Source organism: Girardinichthys multiradiatus, chromosome 6 (assembly GCF_021462225.1).
Source record: "Girardinichthys multiradiatus isolate DD_20200921_A chromosome 6, DD_fGirMul_XY1, whole genome shotgun sequence".
Classification (NCBI taxonomy): Eukaryota; Metazoa; Chordata; class Actinopteri; order Cyprinodontiformes; family Goodeidae; genus Girardinichthys; species Girardinichthys multiradiatus.
In genome coordinates, this window is record NC_061799.1 from 32,502,335 (window position 1) to 32,523,140 (window position 20,806).

Genomic DNA, 20,806 nt, shown 5'->3' on the forward strand with positions numbered 1-20,806 from the left:
AAGGGGGCTAAAGACATGCACATGGCACATTGTTCATGTTTGTATTTATTACTCTGTGTGGTCTACCACAGAAAATCCCAAAAAAGTAAAGTTTGTGGCTGCAATGTGACAAAGGTTTAAGGGTACGAATGCTGAAAAGCAAGGGGCTGTACATAACGCTATGCTAGTTTATATAACAGGTGAATGCGGCTTACCGTGAGCATCGGTGTGGTGAGAAGACCCCATGCAAAAAACTCAAGGAAAATGACCACCACAGCATGGTAAACGCTGGGCTCACCGATTCCCTGAGGCTGAAGGGAGACAGAGGAACACAAAGAGGAGGTTAGCTGACTGGTAACATCTATCTCAGAGTGCTTCTTAGTGTCTGATTATGGTAACACACCCACAGATTGATCTTCTATTTCAGGCAGAATGATAAAACAATATGATCACAGACGACCCTGCTGCCCAGCTGAGGACGGATGTGGGATTTACTGTTTACTCTAAATGCTAACATGAAGTATTTGTATATAAACTTTCAGTCTAAATTCTGAATTTCAAGGTTTAGTTGTATTTTTATCCAACATATTTTAAGAATTTTATTGATTAGTTTATTCATTTTAGCTTTAATTGGCCAAAAGAGCGCCAGGGTGAAATGTGTTCAGTATTTGAGTTTGTGGGGCTATGATTGCTGTGGCATGCAGACGGCGCCGTACAGTTACCTAAAAAAAAAAGAAACGTTTTTCATCATTTTTATCGTTACCACAATGGTAGCGCAAAATATCGTCTACCCCTAGTTGTACCGCATTTTTTCATGTACCGTGAACTAAATGTATGACAATAATGAAACCAAGAACCAAGGATAGGGAATACAAAAGAACAAATTAAAGCAATTCTTCACCAGGTAGAAGTAAAGTAGCAAAAATATTCTCTGCAGAGACATTCATAGGTCACTTAAGAAAAAAACAAAACAGATACATCTGTAATCAGTGAAGCATAAATAGATATCATTATTATCTCTAATAAAACTGACTCCCCTGTGTGGAGGTCTCGTCACTCTAAAGTGCATCTTTAAAGTGACAAAGTGATGCTGGAACCTGAGCATGGATGCTGTGCAGCGAACGCAATTAGATGTTATAATTGCGATTATAAAATAGGCTAAAGCTTACTTTTGGAAACAAATTCCTCAGTTTTGTTTTCAAACATGGAAAACCAGTTATAAGTCCTGCTTGGTGTACACATATTTCAATTCGTGTATGTCTACGCGACTGACAGAAAGTGAGGAACAAGCTTTGACTGATTCAAACAAATTATGCAACTTCTTCTAAATGAAACGGATGTCCAGCAATACATTAAGAGATGGCTCACTGCTATTGATTAGTTAGCTCTCAACCTGCATTTTGTCATGGCTGGATGAGGAGCTGGCAGAAAATATGGCTGTTGGGAGGTGAAACCATAACATCCGTGTGGTCAGATCTAGACACAGTAACCCAGCGTAGCAACTACAATCATACGCAAAAGAGCCTAAATATGTCGGAAGTAGAGTAGAGAGGATGACAAGATGAAAACTGAGGAAATGAAATGTTTGTGGTTTCCCCTCCTTTCATGCTTGCAACTCTCCATATAGCTTTTCAGTAGGTTTGACTTTTAACTGATTACATAACAACAGTGATGTATCACTCCATTTATAACTAATCCCACATTGCTCACACTTTTCCAAAAGCCTCAGACAGAACAGAATTCCTTGACACTATGAAAATAGGTGGTTCCCAATCTTTTCCTCTTCGGTTTTAACACAGACTTGGGACCTTATCTTTTTTTATCGAATGCTCCATACCTAAGCGTTAACAGGCCGCAACGGTTTCGTAGCGGAAGATCTTATTGAGAGAAGGCGGTCAAGCTATTTTCAATATCACCTAAATGTTAAAAAAATTAACTTAGAGAATGAAAAAATATGCCGTATTATTAATTCCTAATGACAGTATTTACTGACACACCAAGGGCAGATTTAATAAATTTAACAATTTGTTATCCCAACGTAAACAGTTTTCTAAACTGCATGCAGAACTAAAGAAAAAGGTAAGAAAAAGATTAAATATGTTGTTTTTGTTATCCCTGAAAGCCAATTATGTCATACAACACAAATAATCACCAAAACATTATTAGATATAAGCATTAGAGATGTACTGAGAAAATGTTCAGCTTGATTGGCTTTGCTCAGAAACTGCAAATATCTAAAACTCCAATCTCATCCCACTGCATGAAAGTTGTTACTTAAAAAGACGACTCAAGCATGAATGAAGTCATCGAGGTACAAGAGCTATAAGAAGCTATTTAAAAGGAAACTATTTTTTGCTGAGGGATGTTAGGTGTTCAACATGCAAAAATTGGGAGCTTAATGTCAGCAGATAACAAGAAGCCGAATGCAGTGCAGCAAAGTTGCTCTATTTTACTTCTTTGGTGAGTCCAATGGTGTCTCTCATGGATCATGCTGGATTAGGAAATGTTGCTAGCCTTTTGGAAAGCTCCCAGTTTAAGTAAGGGTCAATGACTGTTGATATAGGATTCTAAACGAAACATAATGGGAGCTCAAATAATGTTGTCTTTATTTTAAAATAATAATGAAACATTGTGGAGTTGCAGATTTGTGTAACTCTCTCTCTACACACATAACAGGTGTGATGCCCCCTATGGTCCTATTAGAAATAATTAATGATAACTGAAAACAAGCTTCTTAAGGATCCTGTATAGTCATAGTAAATGAATGACAGAAAAATCTAACGCATAACAGTAAGAGTCTTTTTCCATCTCAAATATTAAGTCGGACTGAAAGCTGTTATTTATTTTGGAGATATTATAAAGACAACAAATGTAGTTATATGGTGTACATTTTGAGGTACAAAACATAAAATAAAAAGGTTATCTATATTATTTTTAGTTAGGCTCTCGTACTCGTCGTCTTCCGCTTTATCCGGGATCGGGTCGTCCCTCTCCCCAGACACCTCCTCCAGCTCCTCCGGGTGGAGCCCAAGGCGTTCCCAGGCCATCCGAGAGACATAGTCCCTCCAGCGTGTCCTGGGTCGTCCCCTGGGACTCCTCCTGGTGGGACATGCCTGGAACATCTCCTGAGGAAGGCGTCCAGGAGACATCCGGTATAGATGCCCGAGCCACCTCAACTGGCTCCTCTCGATGTGGAGGAGCAGCGGCTCTACTCCGAGCCCCTCCCGGGAGGCCGAGCTCCTCACCCTATTTCTAAGGGAGTGTCCGGCAACCCTACGGAGGAAACTCATTTCAGCCGCTTGTATCCGGGATCTCGTTCTTTCGGTCATGACCCAAAGTTCATGGCCATAGGTGAGGTTAGGAACGTAGACCGACCGGTAAATTGAGAGCTTCGCTTTTCGGCTCAGCTCTCTCTTCACCACAACGGACCGGCACAGCGCCCCCATTACTGTGGCAGCCGCACCGATCTGTCTGTCGATCTCCCGCTCCATTCTTCCCTCACTCGTGAACAAGACCCCGAGATACTTAAACTCCTCCACTTGAGGCAGGAACTCCCCTCCAACCTGAAGAGGACAAGCCACCCTTTTCCGGTCAAGAACCATGGCCTCGGACTTGGAGGAGCTGATCTTCATCACAGCCGCTTCACACTCGGCTGTGAACCGCCCCAGCGCATGCTGTAGGTCTTGGCTAGAGGAGGCCAGCAGGACCACGTCATCCGCAAAAAGAAGAGACGAAATCCTCTGGTCCCCAAACCAGACCCCCTCTGGCCCTTGGCTGCGTCTAGAAATCCTGTCCATAAAAGTTATGAACAGGACCGGTGACAAAGGGCAGCCCTGCCAGAGTCCAACATCGACAATAGATGCGGAGAACATGGTCCACTCAGACTCTATGTCTCCAACATCCCACGGAATCTGGTCAAAGCTCTCCCGGAGGTGAGAGTTGAATACATCCCTGGCCAAGGGGTCCGCCAGACGTTCCCAGCAGACCCTCACTATGTGCTAGGGCCTGCCAAGTGTGTCCGGCTTTCTCCTCCCCCAACGGATCCAACTCACCACCAGGTGTTGATCAGTGGACAGTTCAGTCCCTCTCTTCACTCGAGTGTCCAAAACATGCGGCCGAAGGTCTGATGATACGACAACAAAGTCGATCATCGACCTCCTGCCTAGGGTATCCTGGTGCCAAGTGTACTGATGGACACCCTTATGTTTGAACATGGTGTTCAATATGGACAATCCGTGACTAGCACAATAACAAAACACCGCCCGGATTCAGATCGGGGAGGCCATTCCTCCCGATCACACCTCTCTAGGTGTCACTGTCATTTCCCACGTGGGCGTTGAAGTCCCCCAGCAGAATAATGGGGTCCCCGGGAGGGGCACTATCCAGCACCCCCGACAGGGACGCCAAGAAGGCCGGGTATTCCGCACTACCACTCGGCCCGTAGGCTGAAATGATAGTCAGAGACCTCTCCCCAACCCGAAGGCACAGGGATGCGACCCACTCATCCACTGGGGTAAACCCCAACACTAGACGGCTGAGCTGGGGGGCGACAAGCAAACCCACCCCAGCCTGCCGCCTCTCCCCGTGGGCCACTCCAGAGTAGAAGAGAGTCCAGCCCCTCTCGAGGAGATGGGTTCCAGAGCCCACGCTGTGCGTGGAGGCAAGCCCGACTATTTCTAGTCGATATCTCTCGACCTCCCGCACAAGCTCCTTCCCCCCCAGCGAGGTGACATTCCACGTCCCAAGAGCCAACCTAAGCATCCAGGGATCAGGCCACCGAGGTCTCCACCTTCGTCTGCTGCCCAATCCTCTTTGCACCAGTCCCTCACGGTTTCCCTGCAGGTGGTGGGCCCACTGGGGGATGGTCTCGCGTCTCTCGTTCGGGCTTGGCCCGGCCGGGTCTCGCGAGGAGCAACCCAGCCACCAGGCGCTCTCCGACGAGTCCCGACCCCAGGCCTGGCTCCAGGGTGGGACCCCGGCTCCGCCGTACCGGGCGATGTCACGTGCCTCGATTTTGTAGTCGTCATGAGGGGTTCTTGAACCGCTCTTTGTTTGACCCATCACGTAGAGCCTGTTTGCCATGGGAGACCCTACCAGGGGCATTTAAGCCCCAGACAACATAGCCTCTAGGATCATTCGAGCACTCAAACCCCCCCACCACGTTAAGGTGGTGGTTCAAGGAGGGGTTGGTTAAGTTTTAATTTATATGTACTCCGTCACATAACCTAGAGAATTTTATTGTATTTGTAGATTTTCAGCAATGAAGAGAGAGAAAAGGTCTGTAACCCTGGGCTGTTTTTGAGAAATCATCTTTTCCTTTTACTATAAACATTTCATTGTTAAAACCGTTATTTTTTTATTTATTTTATCTACAGAGTAAAAAGGTATTTTGGCATTCTTTACGGTTCTTAAAGAGAGAAGCTGGACATGGCTAAAATCGGCATTGTATTGTCAGAGCCTTACAAAATCTGTGATCAGAAATCGGCTAAAAAAAAAAATCAAGTAATCACTTGATCGGTGCATCTCCAATTTATAACCATAGTATTTACACCTCATTATGTAACTACAGGGGTTCTTGAGTAATGCCGGTGGAATCAACACCTATTACTCTTGAGTGCTGACTCAACTTGTATTGAACATTACTAAACACAATATTTCAAAGTTGTTTTTACAACCAGGCACAAACCTTATGAAGAAAAAGGACAAGTCTTCCTATTCTGACGCTGTAGCTTAACGATTGAACGTCGCTTCAAACAACATAAACGTGTCAGTGTGAGAGTAAAAACAGTAAATATTAAAAAGCTAAAGCAAAATTAAGACTTGGAGGTAAAGTTGGGTAATCTTGGGTTTGCTGTCTTATTCAGCAGCCATACAGTTTTCACACAATTTGGTGAATTTGAAATGAATACGTAGGAAAGAGAACTTAAAATGTTAGCTAATAAAATAACTAATTTAAGGAAAAACCTCGGTGTTGTTGACATTAGCCAGCTAGCGTTACCTGAGCTGACGTGTAAACCACCAGCAGGCCGCTTTGTTACAGCTAGCCACTTAGCTCAGCGGTGCCTCCAACAGCCACGGCGTTTAACGGTCAACATTATATTCAACAGAAAACCATTAACAGCCTTAGCTCTGTCTGCCATGTTTGCGTTAGCTACACAAGGCTTCGGCCTAAACAAACAGTCGATTGCTACAGTGTTTAATGGTAAGCCAAGTTAACGAAGATAAATAAATATTTAACTCACACTTCCTCCATCTTTTATTATAATTTTCTTTGCAAGAAGAATGCTGCGGTTCAGCCGCTTCTTCTTCTTTTTCTCCCCCGTCATCCTTAACTTATGTCCATTCTTGGTGTCAAAGGGTCATCGTCGTCCCCACCAAAAGTAAACTAATAATCTAAATTTGGGCTACTAATCTCATTACACTTCAACTATAGGCAGCTAGCAGCGAGCTAACTAAATGATGATTTCTCATCCCCACCTCAGCCCGTCTTCCTGTACCAACATTTCAAGACCCACCCCTCGCTGCGAAATACTACCACACTATTGGCCAGCGGCTGGAAAGGCGATACAACTTTGCATCTGATTGGCGTAGATGAAGTCGATGTCGCGGCCCTCAAGTGATGATTTGTGGGGATCACACCGCGGGTAACAAAGAGGAAATACCATATATGGCGATCCCTTGTGTTCTAAGGAAAGCAAACAAGCGATTCGGTATTTTCCAAGAAGTCAGTGAACATATTCACTGACAAAAGAGAAAATAAAATATAACACGGCCTGTCATACATACATACCTACCTACCTAAGGTTGCATTTCCATACATTAGAATAACACCCAAAATGCTGATTTTATCTATTTAATTTAAAAAGTGAAACTCAAAGATGCATGACGTACTTCCATACAGTTCAAACGATAGTTGTCTAAAGCCAACAAAAAAGGAATTTTATTCAGAAATATTGACCTACTAAAAAGCATGCTCATGTATGCTTATGTGTGGCTCCTATGTGGCATGAATTACTGCATCAGCACATCGTGGCATGGAAGCTATCAGCCTGTGGCACTACTGATGTGTTATGAACCCCAGGTTGCTTCAGTAGTGGCTTTCACCTCATCTGCATTAAAGAGACTGGTGTCTCTAATGTTTTTCGAGACACTATTCCATAGATTTTCCTATTGGATTTAAGTTAAACCAGTTTTTAGACCAATGAGCGATATCATGGTAATTAAACCAGTTATTAGAGTGGGCAGATTCCAAGTTGTGCTGGAAAATAAAAATGTGCATTTCCATAATGCTTGTCAGAGGTGATCTGAAATTCCCTGAAAGATGTGCTGCGCTGGTTTTGGACTTGGGAAGAAACAGTGAACCTGCACCAGCTAATGACAGCTCCTTCAGATTCTGGTACCTCGATTTCCAAATGAGATGCAAAATTAATTTCCAGTTAAAAAGAACAGACTCCAACCACACGGCTTGCGAATTTCCCACAAACTCTTGTAGTAACGATTTGGGCTTTGCTTCTAAATCTTCCAAAGGGTGGGGTTGTTACCTGTGCAACATTTTCTACCACACATTTTGCTTCAACTAAATTTTCAAATAATATGCTTCGATGCAGCATTCTGTAAACAGTAATCTCAAGTACCAATGACCTTTCATAGCTTCTTCTTTTTGTGGAGGGTGTCAGCTGGACATTTGTCAAGTCAGAAGTCTTCATCATGATTGTGCAGGCCATAACATTTCTTTGTTAAGAATCGTCTTAAATTGGTCTTCAAATTATCCGAGAAACTAAATTTTGGGTTTGTATTAGCTGTCAGCAATAAATAAAATAACATAAATAAATACTTTAAATATATCTGTGTGTACAGAACTGATTATCTATGAAGTTTCAATTGTGAATTGAATTAAAAGTATCTAATTTTTAAATGATATTCTAATTTATGTAGATGCACCAAGAAATATATTTAGCACCCGTTGTTTGTGAAGTTCAAAAACAATACCTCTACTGGAATTACTACATAGTGTTTAAATTAATTTAATTATTATGTATACCAAACTTCCTTTTGTACATAGAAGTATGGAGAACTAAGACTAACAGCTGAAAATATAATAAATGACTTTTTTACTCTGCAAACGTATGTACAAAAAAATTTTTACAGCTTACAAAGTCTGAAAATACTACAGTATACCATAATTGTTCATTTTTCTTTATTTTTAACTAATAAATGTTTGTGTCATGATCCCCATTTATTCATAATTAAATTTTCAATATCTTTTTATTTATTCAGTTTCTCATTGTATCTTTAAGTTTTAGAGATATCGATTCCTTTGTACTTAATTTAGGCAGTTTTGCACCCCCACCCAATATGAGCTATAATTTAAAGTAAAACATTCTGTATTATTATTTGATACAGAATGAGATATTTATTTGTTTCAGTTGGTAATATGGCAACAAAATGCACAACATCCATTCTTTTCAAAATGCACAGGCATGCATTAAAGCAAGGGAAAAATGGTGTATATACAATGGATCACTTGTTTTTTCATGGCAAAAAATTTCAAAAATAACGGCAGCAGTTATTTTACACAAATCTCAGATTAATTAATGTCAAACTACAGGTAAACAACAAAAAATTAAAAAGAAGAAGAAGTACATAGTTTCCCAGTGAGATTCTTAATCACAGTGTCATAATAAGTTCAATCTAGTCACAAACTACAAGGTTAGAGCATTGATGGTAGGGTTAAGTAATTTTTCACCATTAGTAAAGGGGACACTTGCTTTACAATTTATTACCACTTTTACAAAGTGTTCTGTACAGTAATGAAATTAATAAAAATCCATATTTAAAGATCAAGAATAGTTCTGTGGATCTCTTATAGGGATCCTAACAGAGCAGGTCAGAATGATGTCCTTTCACTACAGATAACTTCTCAGCAGCAATGACAAATAGAGTCTGTCAAACAAAGTGCACTCTCTTTAAGGTGTCTTAACACACATACTTGGCAATATTCAGATTATCAAAACTTGTCCTATTAGTGTCAGCTTTATTCTTCAGCCTCATCGATAAAAGGGATGTCCAGGTCATCGAAGGTCCCATTAAAGTTCTTGCTGGTGATCTGCTGCTTGTCGTCTGAAGAGGGTGTGTCTTGGATAGACAGACGGCATGTAGACTGGGTAACATCTGTGGTTTGTCCAGAGGTGAGCCTCCTCTGTTCAATATGTGTCCTGAATCTCTGTGCTGGGTCACCAGGTTTAGCTGGGCATTCAGGTTTCAGAGTTTTCAACAGCTTGGTCGCCCTTCCTGGTAACAGAGATGCTACTATAGTGAAAACATGTTTGAGTTTTGTAGTAAAGCGGAGCTTCCTGTTCTGGTTTGATCATAGTTGTTTTTGTTAAAACCAATACATTGGGTCTGTTGGGATTCAGGAGATAGGAAGTCAGTATTTTTAAGCTGTAACATCCCTTCGTATTAACCACTTTCTGCTTTCACATCCTGTATAATTTCACGATGCAGCATAATAATACACCGGATGTTTCACAACAGCAATGAGCTGAAACAGACAAGCAAAACCCAAACCTCAGAAGGAGTACTAGCAAGCGAGTACCGGCTCTTCAGCTCCATCCTCATCAACACCACAGCAATATAGACTCTTGGAGACTTAGGGGTAAATAAGTTAATGGGAGTGTGACTTGAAAGTCTGTATTTGATCAGTTTGAATAAGACTTGTTCTTTAAGAAACAAAATGTCACTGTTCTCTTGGAAAATTTTCTGGGATCCTCATTATTCCTTTTCTAAATATGTGCAAAGTCAATTAAATGGGACTTGTGTTAAGATATAAATGGTGCTTTATGTTTTAGAGATGAACTGATCAGGCCTTTTCTAGTTATAACTACCCCTCATTCATGCATCAAAGCATATGTTCCCAAGCCTATCTAACTTTTTTAAAACTCAGATATTTAATCATTTGACCTGTCGATTAGAGATGAGAGCTGCTGAAGGGAAAATTGTTCGATTCCAACGTCTGACTGAAATATTGGTGCAACTCTAATTTTAAAATTTGCCTTGCAGTGCCCTCCTATGACAATTTTCTAAATCTTTATTTTAATAGGCACAAATGCTGTTTGGTTGCATTATAACTAGCAACAATATCTACACTGTTTGTGAATCGTTTTACCTGCATTAGCAGTATTTAAATATTGTGCTTTTTACTTTGTTTTATTGGGATGATTTCTACATTTGTGTCTTGCTTTTTCAAGTACTTTAGGCTACATTTGTGTTTTAAAACACTATATTAACTGCTACGTAAAAACAAATGTGACTGCACTGAAATAAAAAAATCACAGAAGCATCCTGAACCTTCAACTGTGATGATTTTTGTGTGGGATTGGGACTTTTCAACATAAAAACAGGGAATATAAGAATATAAAGGCCCATAAAAGTAGAACAACAAAGTTTATTCCCAAGTTATCTTTCTAAAGATCCTTCAAAAAATATTGACATCCTTTGAACTATTTACATTTGGTCACAGAACAAACTTCAATGCGTCTTGGGATATACTAACACAAATCTGCGGATAATTATAAAATAGGAGTAAAAGGATACACGGTTTTCAAAATCTTTTCAAATTAGGCCCCCCGGCGTCGATACTGCAATTGAATCAGCAAGTCTTTTGGGATATCTCTCTAAGGGGCTTAAACATTTAGAGGAGAAAAGTATTTGTCCATTTTCCTTGTTAAAAAAGCTCAAGCTTAGCCACATTGGATGGACAGCATCTCTGACCAGCAATTTTCAAGTCTTGCCACAGATTGTCAATTGGATATAGGTCTGGACTTTAACTGGGCCATTTAAACATATTTTGACATTCTTCTGAGCAGACTCGATCACTCTTAGCACACCACACACAGCCGGATTATCTCAACAGATTATCTTAAGAGCCACTACGATAATCGGGGCATGTCAGAAGATCGGGTCAAAAATCGGCATAAAAATCCTGCAGTGTGAACCAGGCATAACTCTTCCAAAAAGTCCAGATTTGTGGAGTGCCAGACTAATCGTTCTGTAAACTGATTCTTCACCTGCGCTATGGTTCTCAGCAGCTCCTCTAGAGTTATCATGGGGCACTTGGCTTCTTCTGTGATTAATGCTCTCCTTGCCCAGCCTGTCAGTTTAGGTGGATGGCCATATGTTGGTAGGTGTGCTGTTGTGCCATACTCTTTCCAATTTCAGATGATGATAGAAGAGAGCTTTGTGAGATGTTCATAGCTTGGAATATTGCTTTATAACGTACGCTGCTTTAAAGTTATCCAAAACTTTACCTTGACCTTTCTGCTATGTTTAATCTTCCTTGTGCTGTTTGTTCTCCTACCTAATTGGTAGAGGACTTCTGATGGTAACTGACTGGCACTGGATTTTATTTAGGGTTATTAGAGTAAACTAAAGTGACACCAACAATTCTTTATTTATTTTTTTATGTAAATGCAGGTTTCTTTTTTCCTTCAATTAACAAATATGCATAACTTACTTTACCACTTGAAGTTTGCGGTTTTAACATTAAAAGTAAGAAAAAGCTTATGGGAAATGGAGACTTTTGCAAGTCCCTGTACAAACCCAGAGGAAGGTTAAAGTACCTTACCTACCTCCTACTGACCTTCCGAGTCAATGCTCCCCAACTGGTCCAGGCTGTCTGAGCTCACTGATGACGCAGAGTCCAGGATTTCAGTGTCAGAGTGGTCCTGCCCCAGTTCAGGTAACCTGATCGCCAAGTTCACTCTGCAAAGGAAAACAAAACAAAACAACACAATTTTGTGTTATATCTTCTTATTTCAATCATTGAAGGACAAAAAAAAATTCAGTTCACTTTTCTTGCTTGATGGATTTGATTCTTTCAATGATGGTGATGTCTGTCTCATCAGGCTGTGATAAGTGTGGAACATCCATTTCTGAAGTTGTTGCAAGGACCTAGACAATGATGGGAACAATGTTGGCATCAGCAAGTGGCAGTTTCAGTACAGTCATTCAGAAAAACAAAGATGCTAGGTTGCATATGTTGCATGTAGTCAGGAGGATTTTGAAACATGCAACTAATTTAGTTAGGCTAGGATAGAGTTTGTAGAAAGTTTTATAAAGGTAGAAATGGACTAAGAGATGAACATTGGTTTTGTTTCCCTGTATAGGGAATGACTATGATAGAACAGATAAAGCCTCCGATTTTCCATGTCAAGTGTAAATAAATGTGAACAAGTAATCAAAGCTTGTATGTTAAAAAAAATATAAAAATAGTATAATCATACATATAAACAAGATTTTTGTGAAAATTAATATTTTGAAAACAACTAAGGGAAAAACTGTGAAATAATCTGAAAAAACTTCAAATTACAACCAGATGCAGCCCAAAATGGATCTTTCTTGGTTATGCCTCAGTGCTCTCACCGTGTTTTGTCTCCTTAGTCTGAGCTTATTGACAGCCTGGGCCTCTGCAAATTCCAGCTCCTGGATATCTTGCATCTTCTCGTTGTAGCGCCTTAACTGCTCATTGATCAGGATCTCCACACAGCTAAAGAAAATTATTGAAAAGGATTCCTTTTTAGAAATACCTGTATACAATTCAATAAATGCACATCACTGTAACCGGGCTTTGTGTTAAATTGTAAGTACGATCACTCACAGAGTAGTTTTGGGCACATCCTTCATACCAAGGAAGGGGTCATTTAAATCAGGTGAACGCAAGATGCAGGGGGCAAACACGATAGCCAGAGAGGTTGGTGACATCTTGTTGTGCTTCTCTTCCTTTGCAACCCTGAAACGGACAGTAGTTAAAAATTGTAGTACCTTAATGACTTCAAAAGGAGAAATAAGTATCTTCTTACTTGACAAGGTGAAAAATAAGCCGTTCCAAAGTGTTGTAATTAGCAGGAGGAAGTTCATCTGCCTTTTGGTATACAGCCCTTATTCTCTCTGTTTTCTCTGGCAGCTCTGTGTTTTAAGGAAAAGCAACGATTTTCACATTTTGCAAATGCAAAACAAGCATGCACGGTACACATTAAATATCTAAATGTTTTCTCACCAACAGCATGCAGAAAGTCGTTGTAGAGAGAAAATGTCATGAGGGGATCAGGAAGCTCTCTGAGCCAACGTTTGACGAGGCCTGTGATGGTGTGGATGGGGTAGTTATCCAAACAGACACCTTCAGGATCTAATGGAGAAAATTCAGAAACAAAGTTAAAGCATTTCACTTTAAATTTCTTTGTTTTAAAAAATATATAATTAAAAAAACCTAAACCTAAAGAATTAATAAATGTTACAAATGTATTAAAATTTTCATTAGTCATTACTATTTTTTTCATAATTATTAGAAAAGAACATGCAAATATAGGATTTATATGTCTTTAACTGTGAGTAAAAATATGGCAGACAAGTTTTCTAATGCCCAAAATTATTTTCTTGGTGTTTTTAAGTTAAAGAAAGGAAAGAATAAACAACAAGATGGCTCGTCACTGCAGTATTTTGGAACCACAGCCTTAATACAAAACGAGAATATGAGAATACAAGAATGAAAATATCACAATATTTACACATTTAAATTGTGAAGTTGACTCTGGCTGCAGTAAATTATATTTACCAAAAAAAAAAAAAAAAAAAAAAAAACCCTATAAAAAGTCATGCATTTTAAGTCTGGGCTTGTGTGCCAAGAATTTCTTACCAGTCTCCAGAACCTGGTGGAGTTCCCTCGCTCGACATGCTGTACCCGACTTTCGGTAAATGCCCTCAGTGTATAAGCCGTTTAGTTCCACGTGCATCAGCAACAACTCCACCACTTTGGGCACAGGGTTGGCAATATTGGTCAGGACAGACACTTGGACCCCAAAGTGTTGTGAGCCTGGTACTCTGTCATCCTAACACACAAAAAAACAGGAGGGGTCGTATCAACTGGGAGACTTTTCTGAGCAAGATTTAATAGTTGATTTTTTTGGTAATATGAAGACGTTAGGCTCTTACCTTCCTGGCACACCGTGTTGAGCAGTCTGTGATTATTTTGTTCAGGCATTTCTTGTGACAAATGAATTTGCAAGCTAAAATGGAAACAGATGACCTTTATATATAGTTTTATATATAAATATATACAGGTGATGCTCGCAGGAGCATAATTCCACCTAGAAATTTTTTTAAGTTTCAATTTAAGTGTTAAGTGTGAAAAATAATCCTATGCCAAAAAATAATTCTTATATACAAAAGCCATTGTGCCACATCTATCAATAGGCCTGTTTTCAACAACCACATTTCTTCTAAGAGGACAGCCCTGGATCTTCTATGTTTCACATGGTTGGAGTATTGAGAGGGAGGGATCTTTGACCATTTCTCTTTGGACAAGTCCTGCTGAAAGACCCAAATGAAGAGTCCACTAGAGTTTTATTGAAAATTTCCTAATATTTTCAAAGGATTCATGACGTCATGGACTCTAACAAGGTTCCCAAGGCCCACAGCATCACAGATCCTCCACAATACTTTACAGTGGGTATCAGGGAATGTTTCAAAATATTCATCCTTATATGCGAGCCATCTAGGTTGTTTGTTTGGAAGTGATGCTAAAAAAAAAAAGTCTCTTCTGTTATCTTACCGGGCCTCTAACTGAAAATGTCTGCTTTGTTCAGATGAGACTGTTGAGCTTTTTGGCAACAGACGATTAGCATTTAAAGAGCCTCTAATGATTGTTATGGAAACAGCAAGCATTGGAGGGGTTTTACCTCTTTTACCATATCCCTCATTGCACATGCAGGTAAATTTAACCAAAATACATCTTTCCTACTTGAATCGCACACTCTCTTGTCTTTCCCATTGTGAACAGTGGCAGAGAGAAATTGACTTCTCATGTCATGTTTATACCCCAGCAAAACTGCAAGTCATTGATTGCTAATTACAGGTTTATAGACATTCAAGGCAACTTAAAAAAACTAAAGCACAAACTAAAAAAATAATAATGAAATAAAATCTATCCAGTGACATTAGTTTTATTAGAACTAACAGGAGTTCCACCAATTTAGGCACCCGTGATTTTGTCAATAATTATATCTTAATTTGTTTTCCCTCCAACTGAGCAAACATGTACTCAAATGCTCAATTTTTCAAAATATTTCTGTGTACAATTATGTTATTGCAGCAATTAACCTGTTTGTGCATACTTTAAAACACAGGAATATTATATATTGACACATATGTCAACTCACCGCTGCACATGTACGCTTTCTCCATTCCCCAGATGTAGGAGCCACACAAGTCACATGACTGCATGATGTTCACTTGGTATGTGCTGAACAGATGATCTAGAGGATTTTCAAGCTGCATACAAGAAAAACACAGCTTCAGATAATCCAGTGCATTCATAGCGAAGAACTCAGTGAAGATGTTTAACTTACACATTTCTCATTTTTCCTTCCCTTCTTTGTCGTCTTGGTAGTCTGAATGAAAAATGTGAAATTTCAAAGTGAACCAAAAAATAGCATAAATATCTAAACTCTCCATGGTTTAAAGGCTGATGATTAAAATATAAAATCTACCTTGGCTGGTTCGGACTCCACTCGTTTTTTTTCGGCCCTGATGAATCCGTCCAGCACAGTCTGGAACAAGTTGACCACCAGTGAGACCTCTGACTTCTTACTTAGTCCTGCTAATGCGGTCACTTTGTTACGATACCCATTCATTAGGCTTTTGTAACAAACTTGGGGTTTCTGCAGGTCGAAACATTCATAAGAAGTAGTTATTTAATTATTGTAAAAAACAAATTGAAGGAAACAATTAGAAATTATTTAGTTTAGTTTACAAAGTCTTAAAACTGACATACTTGTAACGAGTACATGCTTTTGATGGTTTCCCTGAACTCCATAGTGGCAGAGAGGAAAATGTTCTCCGCTGGGGACAGGTCTTTTATTCTTGTTTGTAACTCATTAACCTGACAACAAATGTGAGGAAAATATGAGTCAGAAGATGACATACACAGTGCATGGTGTTGTACATAAACTAGACAACATGACTTTCACACACAGGCCATCTCAAAACCAATATTGTCAAATGTTAATCTCACCTGATTCCCTAGGAACTCGTCAAGGTTTCGTAGCTCGTTGGGATCAGTAATCTCTCGGTCCAGAGACACGTCCGGCTGGAGAGCTCGTGTGGCGCGGCTGATATGAACAGATGGGTTTTGATGGACCCTTGAATTGTTGACATTAGGAATTTGGTAGGTTTGCGGAGAGAATCTTGGCGATGTTACTGCAGATGACAGACAGATAGAATCTTATTTTTCATGACATGAGAAAAAAAATGAAAATCTTAATATTTTCATGAAATTCACACCTGATGTTGTTAACAACCTAAGCTATGCACACATAGAAAGGAATCAAAACAAATTAGTCAATTAGAAAACGATGTGATATAAAGTTGAATGGCATTAGGAAAAGTACTGAATGTATGGAAAAAGGTTGACGTCCCAGAGATATTCCATTGGCTTTTGGTCAGGGCAGCTTGGAGGCCAGTCAATGGCAATCAGTTCCTTCATCCTTCAGGAACTGCCTGCATACTCTTGCCACAAGAGGCCTGGGATTATCATGCACCAGGAGGAACCCAGGACCTGCTCTAGCGAAGGGTCTAACCTAATGGCAGTCAGGGTACTATCGTTTATCCTGTACAGGTCTGCGCGTCCATCCATGGATATGCCTCCTTAGACCAACACTGACCCACCACCAAACCAATTATGCTGAACAATGTTACATGAAGCATAATGTTCACCGCAGCTTTTCCAGACCCTTCCATGTTTGTCACATGAGCTCAGACTAAACCTACTCTCACCTGCACCAGTGCCAAACCTGCCAATTCCAGTGTTCTCTGGTAAATGCCAGTCGAGCTCCAAGGTGCCGGGCAATGAGTACACAGCCTACTAGAGGACGCCAGGCCCTCAGGCCACCCTCATAAAGTCTGTTTCTAGTGGTTTTGTCAGAGACATTTATGCCAGTGGCCCACTGGAGGTCTCTTTGTACGGCTCTGGCAGTACTCATCCTGTTCCTCCTTGCGTAAAGGATACCGGTTCTGCTGATTGGTTAAGTACCTCTAACAGCCCTGTCCAGCTCTCCTAGAGTAACTGCCTGTCTCCTGTAATCTCCTCCATGCTCTTATGACTGTGGCCTCCACCTGCAAAATTATTCCTGTTTTTGGGATCATCTCATTGTTGCCCCTTTATTCCCCCTGTTAATTTTATTAACACCAAAACAGCTGACACTGATTAACCATCCCCTTTACTACTTAACTGACCAGATCAAAGTTAAAATTTGATATTATACTCTGATTAAAACTGTTCCTTTAATTTTTTTGACCACTGTAGAGAAAGTAGACATTGTCATTAAAGCCAGAAACCGTACCTTATTTCTTTTAACTAGATACATAATAACTTGATTTGAGGTCACTTTCTTCTTTATAACATTTAGTAAATCTGACCACGCGTCTCCTTTGTGTTTTGTCATAGCCAAATTTTAATTGGTCTAAACTGTGCAAAAGATAAAATATGTACTGTAGCTGATTATATATGTGTAAGTCATCAGTATTGTTAAATCAAATATTTACAGATTGGTGATTTCAAACTTTTTATTTACCACTTTTATCCGACAGTGATTCACTGGTCGGGGAAGATCTGTGTGCCCGTTTCTTCAGAAATCTACCAAGAAACCACATCCTACAAAAGAAGACAGTCTGAATAAATTCTATGCAGAATACTCTATCACACACACTTTATCTCAGAATTTCTTAATAATTTGCAAATAAATAAAAAACTAAATGGTTGTACTTCTCAGGACTTGTGAGCGGTGATTGGTTTGAGCCATGATGATCGGTCACCTCACAGGCTGTTCCGGCTGGAAGGCTGAACCTTGAACTGCTCGGATCTGCTGACATCTGTTACGGCAAGAGAACACAAATGTGCTGCAAGTTAAAATACAAAACCAGTGAACAAAAATTCTAATCTGAAAACAGAAAAGTTCTTGTTCATTTTTCAGTTCATTAATTTTTCCCAACTTCACATTAACTGCTGCGGCTCCAGCTGTTTTCCCTGCAGCTCCTCCATCACAGAACCATACCACAGACCATAAAATAAAACAGTAGCACAGCAGGGATAATCCTTCACCATCTCCAGCCATCATATTAATCATGCAAAGACAGTCTCCTTCCACCAGATGAATATTTTTTACAATCTTTATGAATGAGTTGTTTGTGCAGATGCAGGTTAGTAAGACATAATTTACAAATGTACAGATATAAATCCTATTTTCATTTTTAAAGTAAAAGCTTGCTAATAGCAATACTCAAGGCACAGTAGAATACATAAGTTACAGCTAATTTTGTTGTATTTTACTGTATGGCTGCTTGGACACAAGGTACAGGCAACACATGGTGCTGTGCATTGGCGTCAGTACTTTTAGGAATGGCACATCAGGTAGTTTAACAACGGATTTATATGCAAGCAACTCAGACACATTAACAATACTCTGAATTGTTGTACCAGCAAATATTAAGCATGTTTTAATTATAAATAATTCACTGATATTAAAACTACTTGTCAAATGTGTAAACCTAATCTGTGCCTGCTGACTCTGGTGCTCAAGTTGGGCAGAAAGACGAAAAGTTCAAAAATGATGAACACTGGAAATGGACTTGAACATTTGCATAGTATTAGAAAGCAACAGCTCATGTTCCTATTGTCCTTGGCTGCAGAATGAAATATAGAGCTCCAAGAATAATGCAGGTTATCCAGCCAGTCCACATGGGACATTTACATGCAGGACCATTGTGGAGAGGAGAGTTGTGGAAGCGAAGCTGTTCCCTAGGTCAGTACCTTGACCTGGGATTTGAGGTCCCACACATCCATAACACTGGTCACAGCAGGACTGATGGGAGGCAGCGGAAAGTTCCAGTACTCGCTCTCCCTGGAGCCCCCAAAGTTATACACCAAACCGCTGCGGGTGTAGGCTAAGTGTCGCTTGTGATTTTTCGGCTTGCGGAGACGAACCCTTTCCTGACAGGGCCAGAGAAAGGGACAATGCTGAAACTCTGACGTCTCTATTGGCTCATGCCTCCATTTAAGAGTTTGCCTGGATGACAAAACTTAGTGTCCTGGACACAAAGAGGTCTTTCAAATATTTTGTGAATAATACAGAAGAGAGAAAAATTTAAAGGTTTCAACATTGCAGTTTTGATGCATGCTTGAATTATAAAAAAACATGAAGACCAAGCTTACTGTTTTGGTACTGGAGGAGCTTTCACTGCCAGAGAAGCTCAACAATTCATCTGCAGAAATTGACTTTCCTTTGTGACTTTATTCAGAAGGACACAAAAAACAAACATGATTAAAGTTTACAGTAATGATTATCTGATCACTTGGGGCAATCATAGCATTGAAATTTCTTATCCAGATAGACAGTTGATCCTTAAATATAAAAAAATATATATATAAAATGGTGAGAGCATGGGAAAAGTAAGGTACCCCATCAGGATGTAGTAAAATGCTATTAATTCCACAACATTGATCCCTATACACATGCAGTACTCAAACCTGGAATGCATCAGAAGGGATACATACCTCAAACATGTGAAAAGACTTTACCTCCCACAAAATCTACTTTATTTCCCTAATCTTTAGATGTGAAAGTTGATGCACTTTTCAATATGTGAAAGGAAGATAGCAAGATAGGATGCAGTGTGACAGCAACTCTAGAGTAGCATAAATAATATGTGGGAAGGTTTTTTTGCATGTTTATGGCAAACAGTAAAACTTACTAAAAATCTTCTCTCCTATCTCTCCTTCGGTGTACTTCAGGGTTTGATAAGTCTTTCTGATCATCTGCACTGCATCTTTCCCTCATGCTTTTTTTGTCCATGTTGTGCTGGAAGGAGCTGCAGATAGAAAGGTTTTTGCTAGGATTGCTGCTAGCTGTATGGTCCAGTGGAACAGAGTGGGGTCTGCTCAGTTGGGGAAGAGACCCTCTGCTCTCTTCTTTCTGCTTGCTCTGGTCCACCTGGTTGTTGACTGGATCTGACTGTTGGGTCTTGCTGAAGTGGAGTTCTACATTTTGCTGCTTCTTCAAATGTCTTTTCTCCATGCTGTTAGTAAGAAGCATGAAATCAGACCCAAGGGACAGAAGCTTGACCTAAACATTTCACCAGTTACTGAGCAAAAGAAAAATCAGCAAATATTTAATTAAAAAGAAAAACAGGTTTAACTAGGAAGTATGTTGGTCATTTGAAGCTTGTAAAAGGTGTCCAGCTAAAGAAAGTCACCCTCTGGATTAAAAAAAGAGAATCAGAGCTTCAGATTGAAAAACAACTGCAGTGATTAGATGATTTAGCTGAAAGCAAGGTACTGCACCCCAACTGATACTAACTACTGATACTTGTTTCTTTATATACAGTATAGTCATGAACAACTGCATGTCAAAAAAAATAAAGTATTAAGGTTCATTTACTCAGTTCATCTAATGAAACTCAAATATTATGTAGATTAATTACTCAGTCAAATATTTTGTGTTTATTTTGATCATTTTTATGACTGTGGTTTACAGCTAATGAAAACCCAAAAGTTCAAATAAAAATATCACATAAGATAAAAAAGGTATTCTGAATAGATAAATGTTATGGTCAAGTTATGACTTACACAATTATGGGGATGACTGCTGACTTATAGATGTCTAGCAGTCACTGACAATCTTCACAAGACAAATGTAATTGAAGGAAAAAGTATGGTTGAAAAAGGCAGGGATAACCACATCTTTGAGAGGAATGTGAAGCAAAGCCTATTCAAGCGTTT

General features: G+C 39.7%; 2 protein-coding genes across 7 annotated transcripts in view; both read right to left on the reverse strand.

Moving 5' to 3' along the window:
* The window catches only part of mfsd14a2 (major facilitator superfamily domain containing 14A2), a 31,398-nt gene extending 24,926 nt beyond the window's left edge, over nt 1–6,472 (reverse strand). Inside the window, exons 1-2 of the mRNA XM_047368993.1 lie at nt 6,222–6,472; nt 195–290 (exon numbers count right to left, since the gene is read on the reverse strand). Coding sequence (XP_047224949.1) covers nt 195–290; nt 6,222–6,305 — 180 coding nt within the window. The 5' untranslated portion in view covers nt 6,306–6,472. The remainder of the gene's footprint in view (nt 1–194; nt 291–6,221) is intronic.
* A 1,689-nt stretch (nt 6,473–8,161) lies between these two features.
* The window catches only part of myo9b (myosin IXb), a 43,496-nt gene continuing 30,851 nt past the window's right edge, over nt 8,162–20,806 (reverse strand). The window contains exons 23-41 of one of the 6 annotated variants that reach the window (XM_047368629.1): nt 19,780–20,103; nt 19,241–19,316; nt 18,839–19,018; nt 17,795–17,901; nt 17,604–17,683; nt 16,046–16,230; nt 15,806–15,913; nt 15,522–15,692; nt 15,381–15,422; nt 15,192–15,303; nt 13,966–14,039; nt 13,670–13,862; nt 13,034–13,162; nt 12,837–12,942; nt 12,635–12,766; nt 12,400–12,523; nt 11,828–11,928; nt 11,618–11,739; nt 8,162–9,270 (exon numbers count right to left, since the gene is read on the reverse strand). In XM_047368629.1, coding sequence (XP_047224585.1) covers nt 9,014–9,270; nt 11,618–11,739; nt 11,828–11,928; nt 12,400–12,523; nt 12,635–12,766; nt 12,837–12,942; nt 13,034–13,162; nt 13,670–13,862; nt 13,966–14,039; nt 15,192–15,303; nt 15,381–15,422; nt 15,522–15,692; nt 15,806–15,913; nt 16,046–16,230; nt 17,604–17,683; nt 17,795–17,901; nt 18,839–19,018; nt 19,241–19,316; nt 19,780–20,103 — 2,623 coding nt within the window. In that variant the 3' untranslated portion in view covers nt 8,162–9,013. Of the gene's footprint in view, nt 9,271–11,602; nt 11,740–11,827; nt 11,929–12,399; nt 12,524–12,634; nt 12,767–12,836; nt 12,943–13,033; nt 13,163–13,669; nt 13,863–13,965; nt 14,040–15,191; nt 15,304–15,380; nt 15,423–15,521; nt 15,693–15,805; nt 15,914–16,045; nt 16,231–17,603; nt 17,684–17,794; nt 17,902–18,838; nt 19,019–19,240; nt 19,317–19,779; nt 20,104–20,806 lie in introns of all 6 variants that reach the window. The other 5 variants (XM_047368632.1, XM_047368631.1, XM_047368633.1 and 2 more) reach the window with 5 other exon arrangements.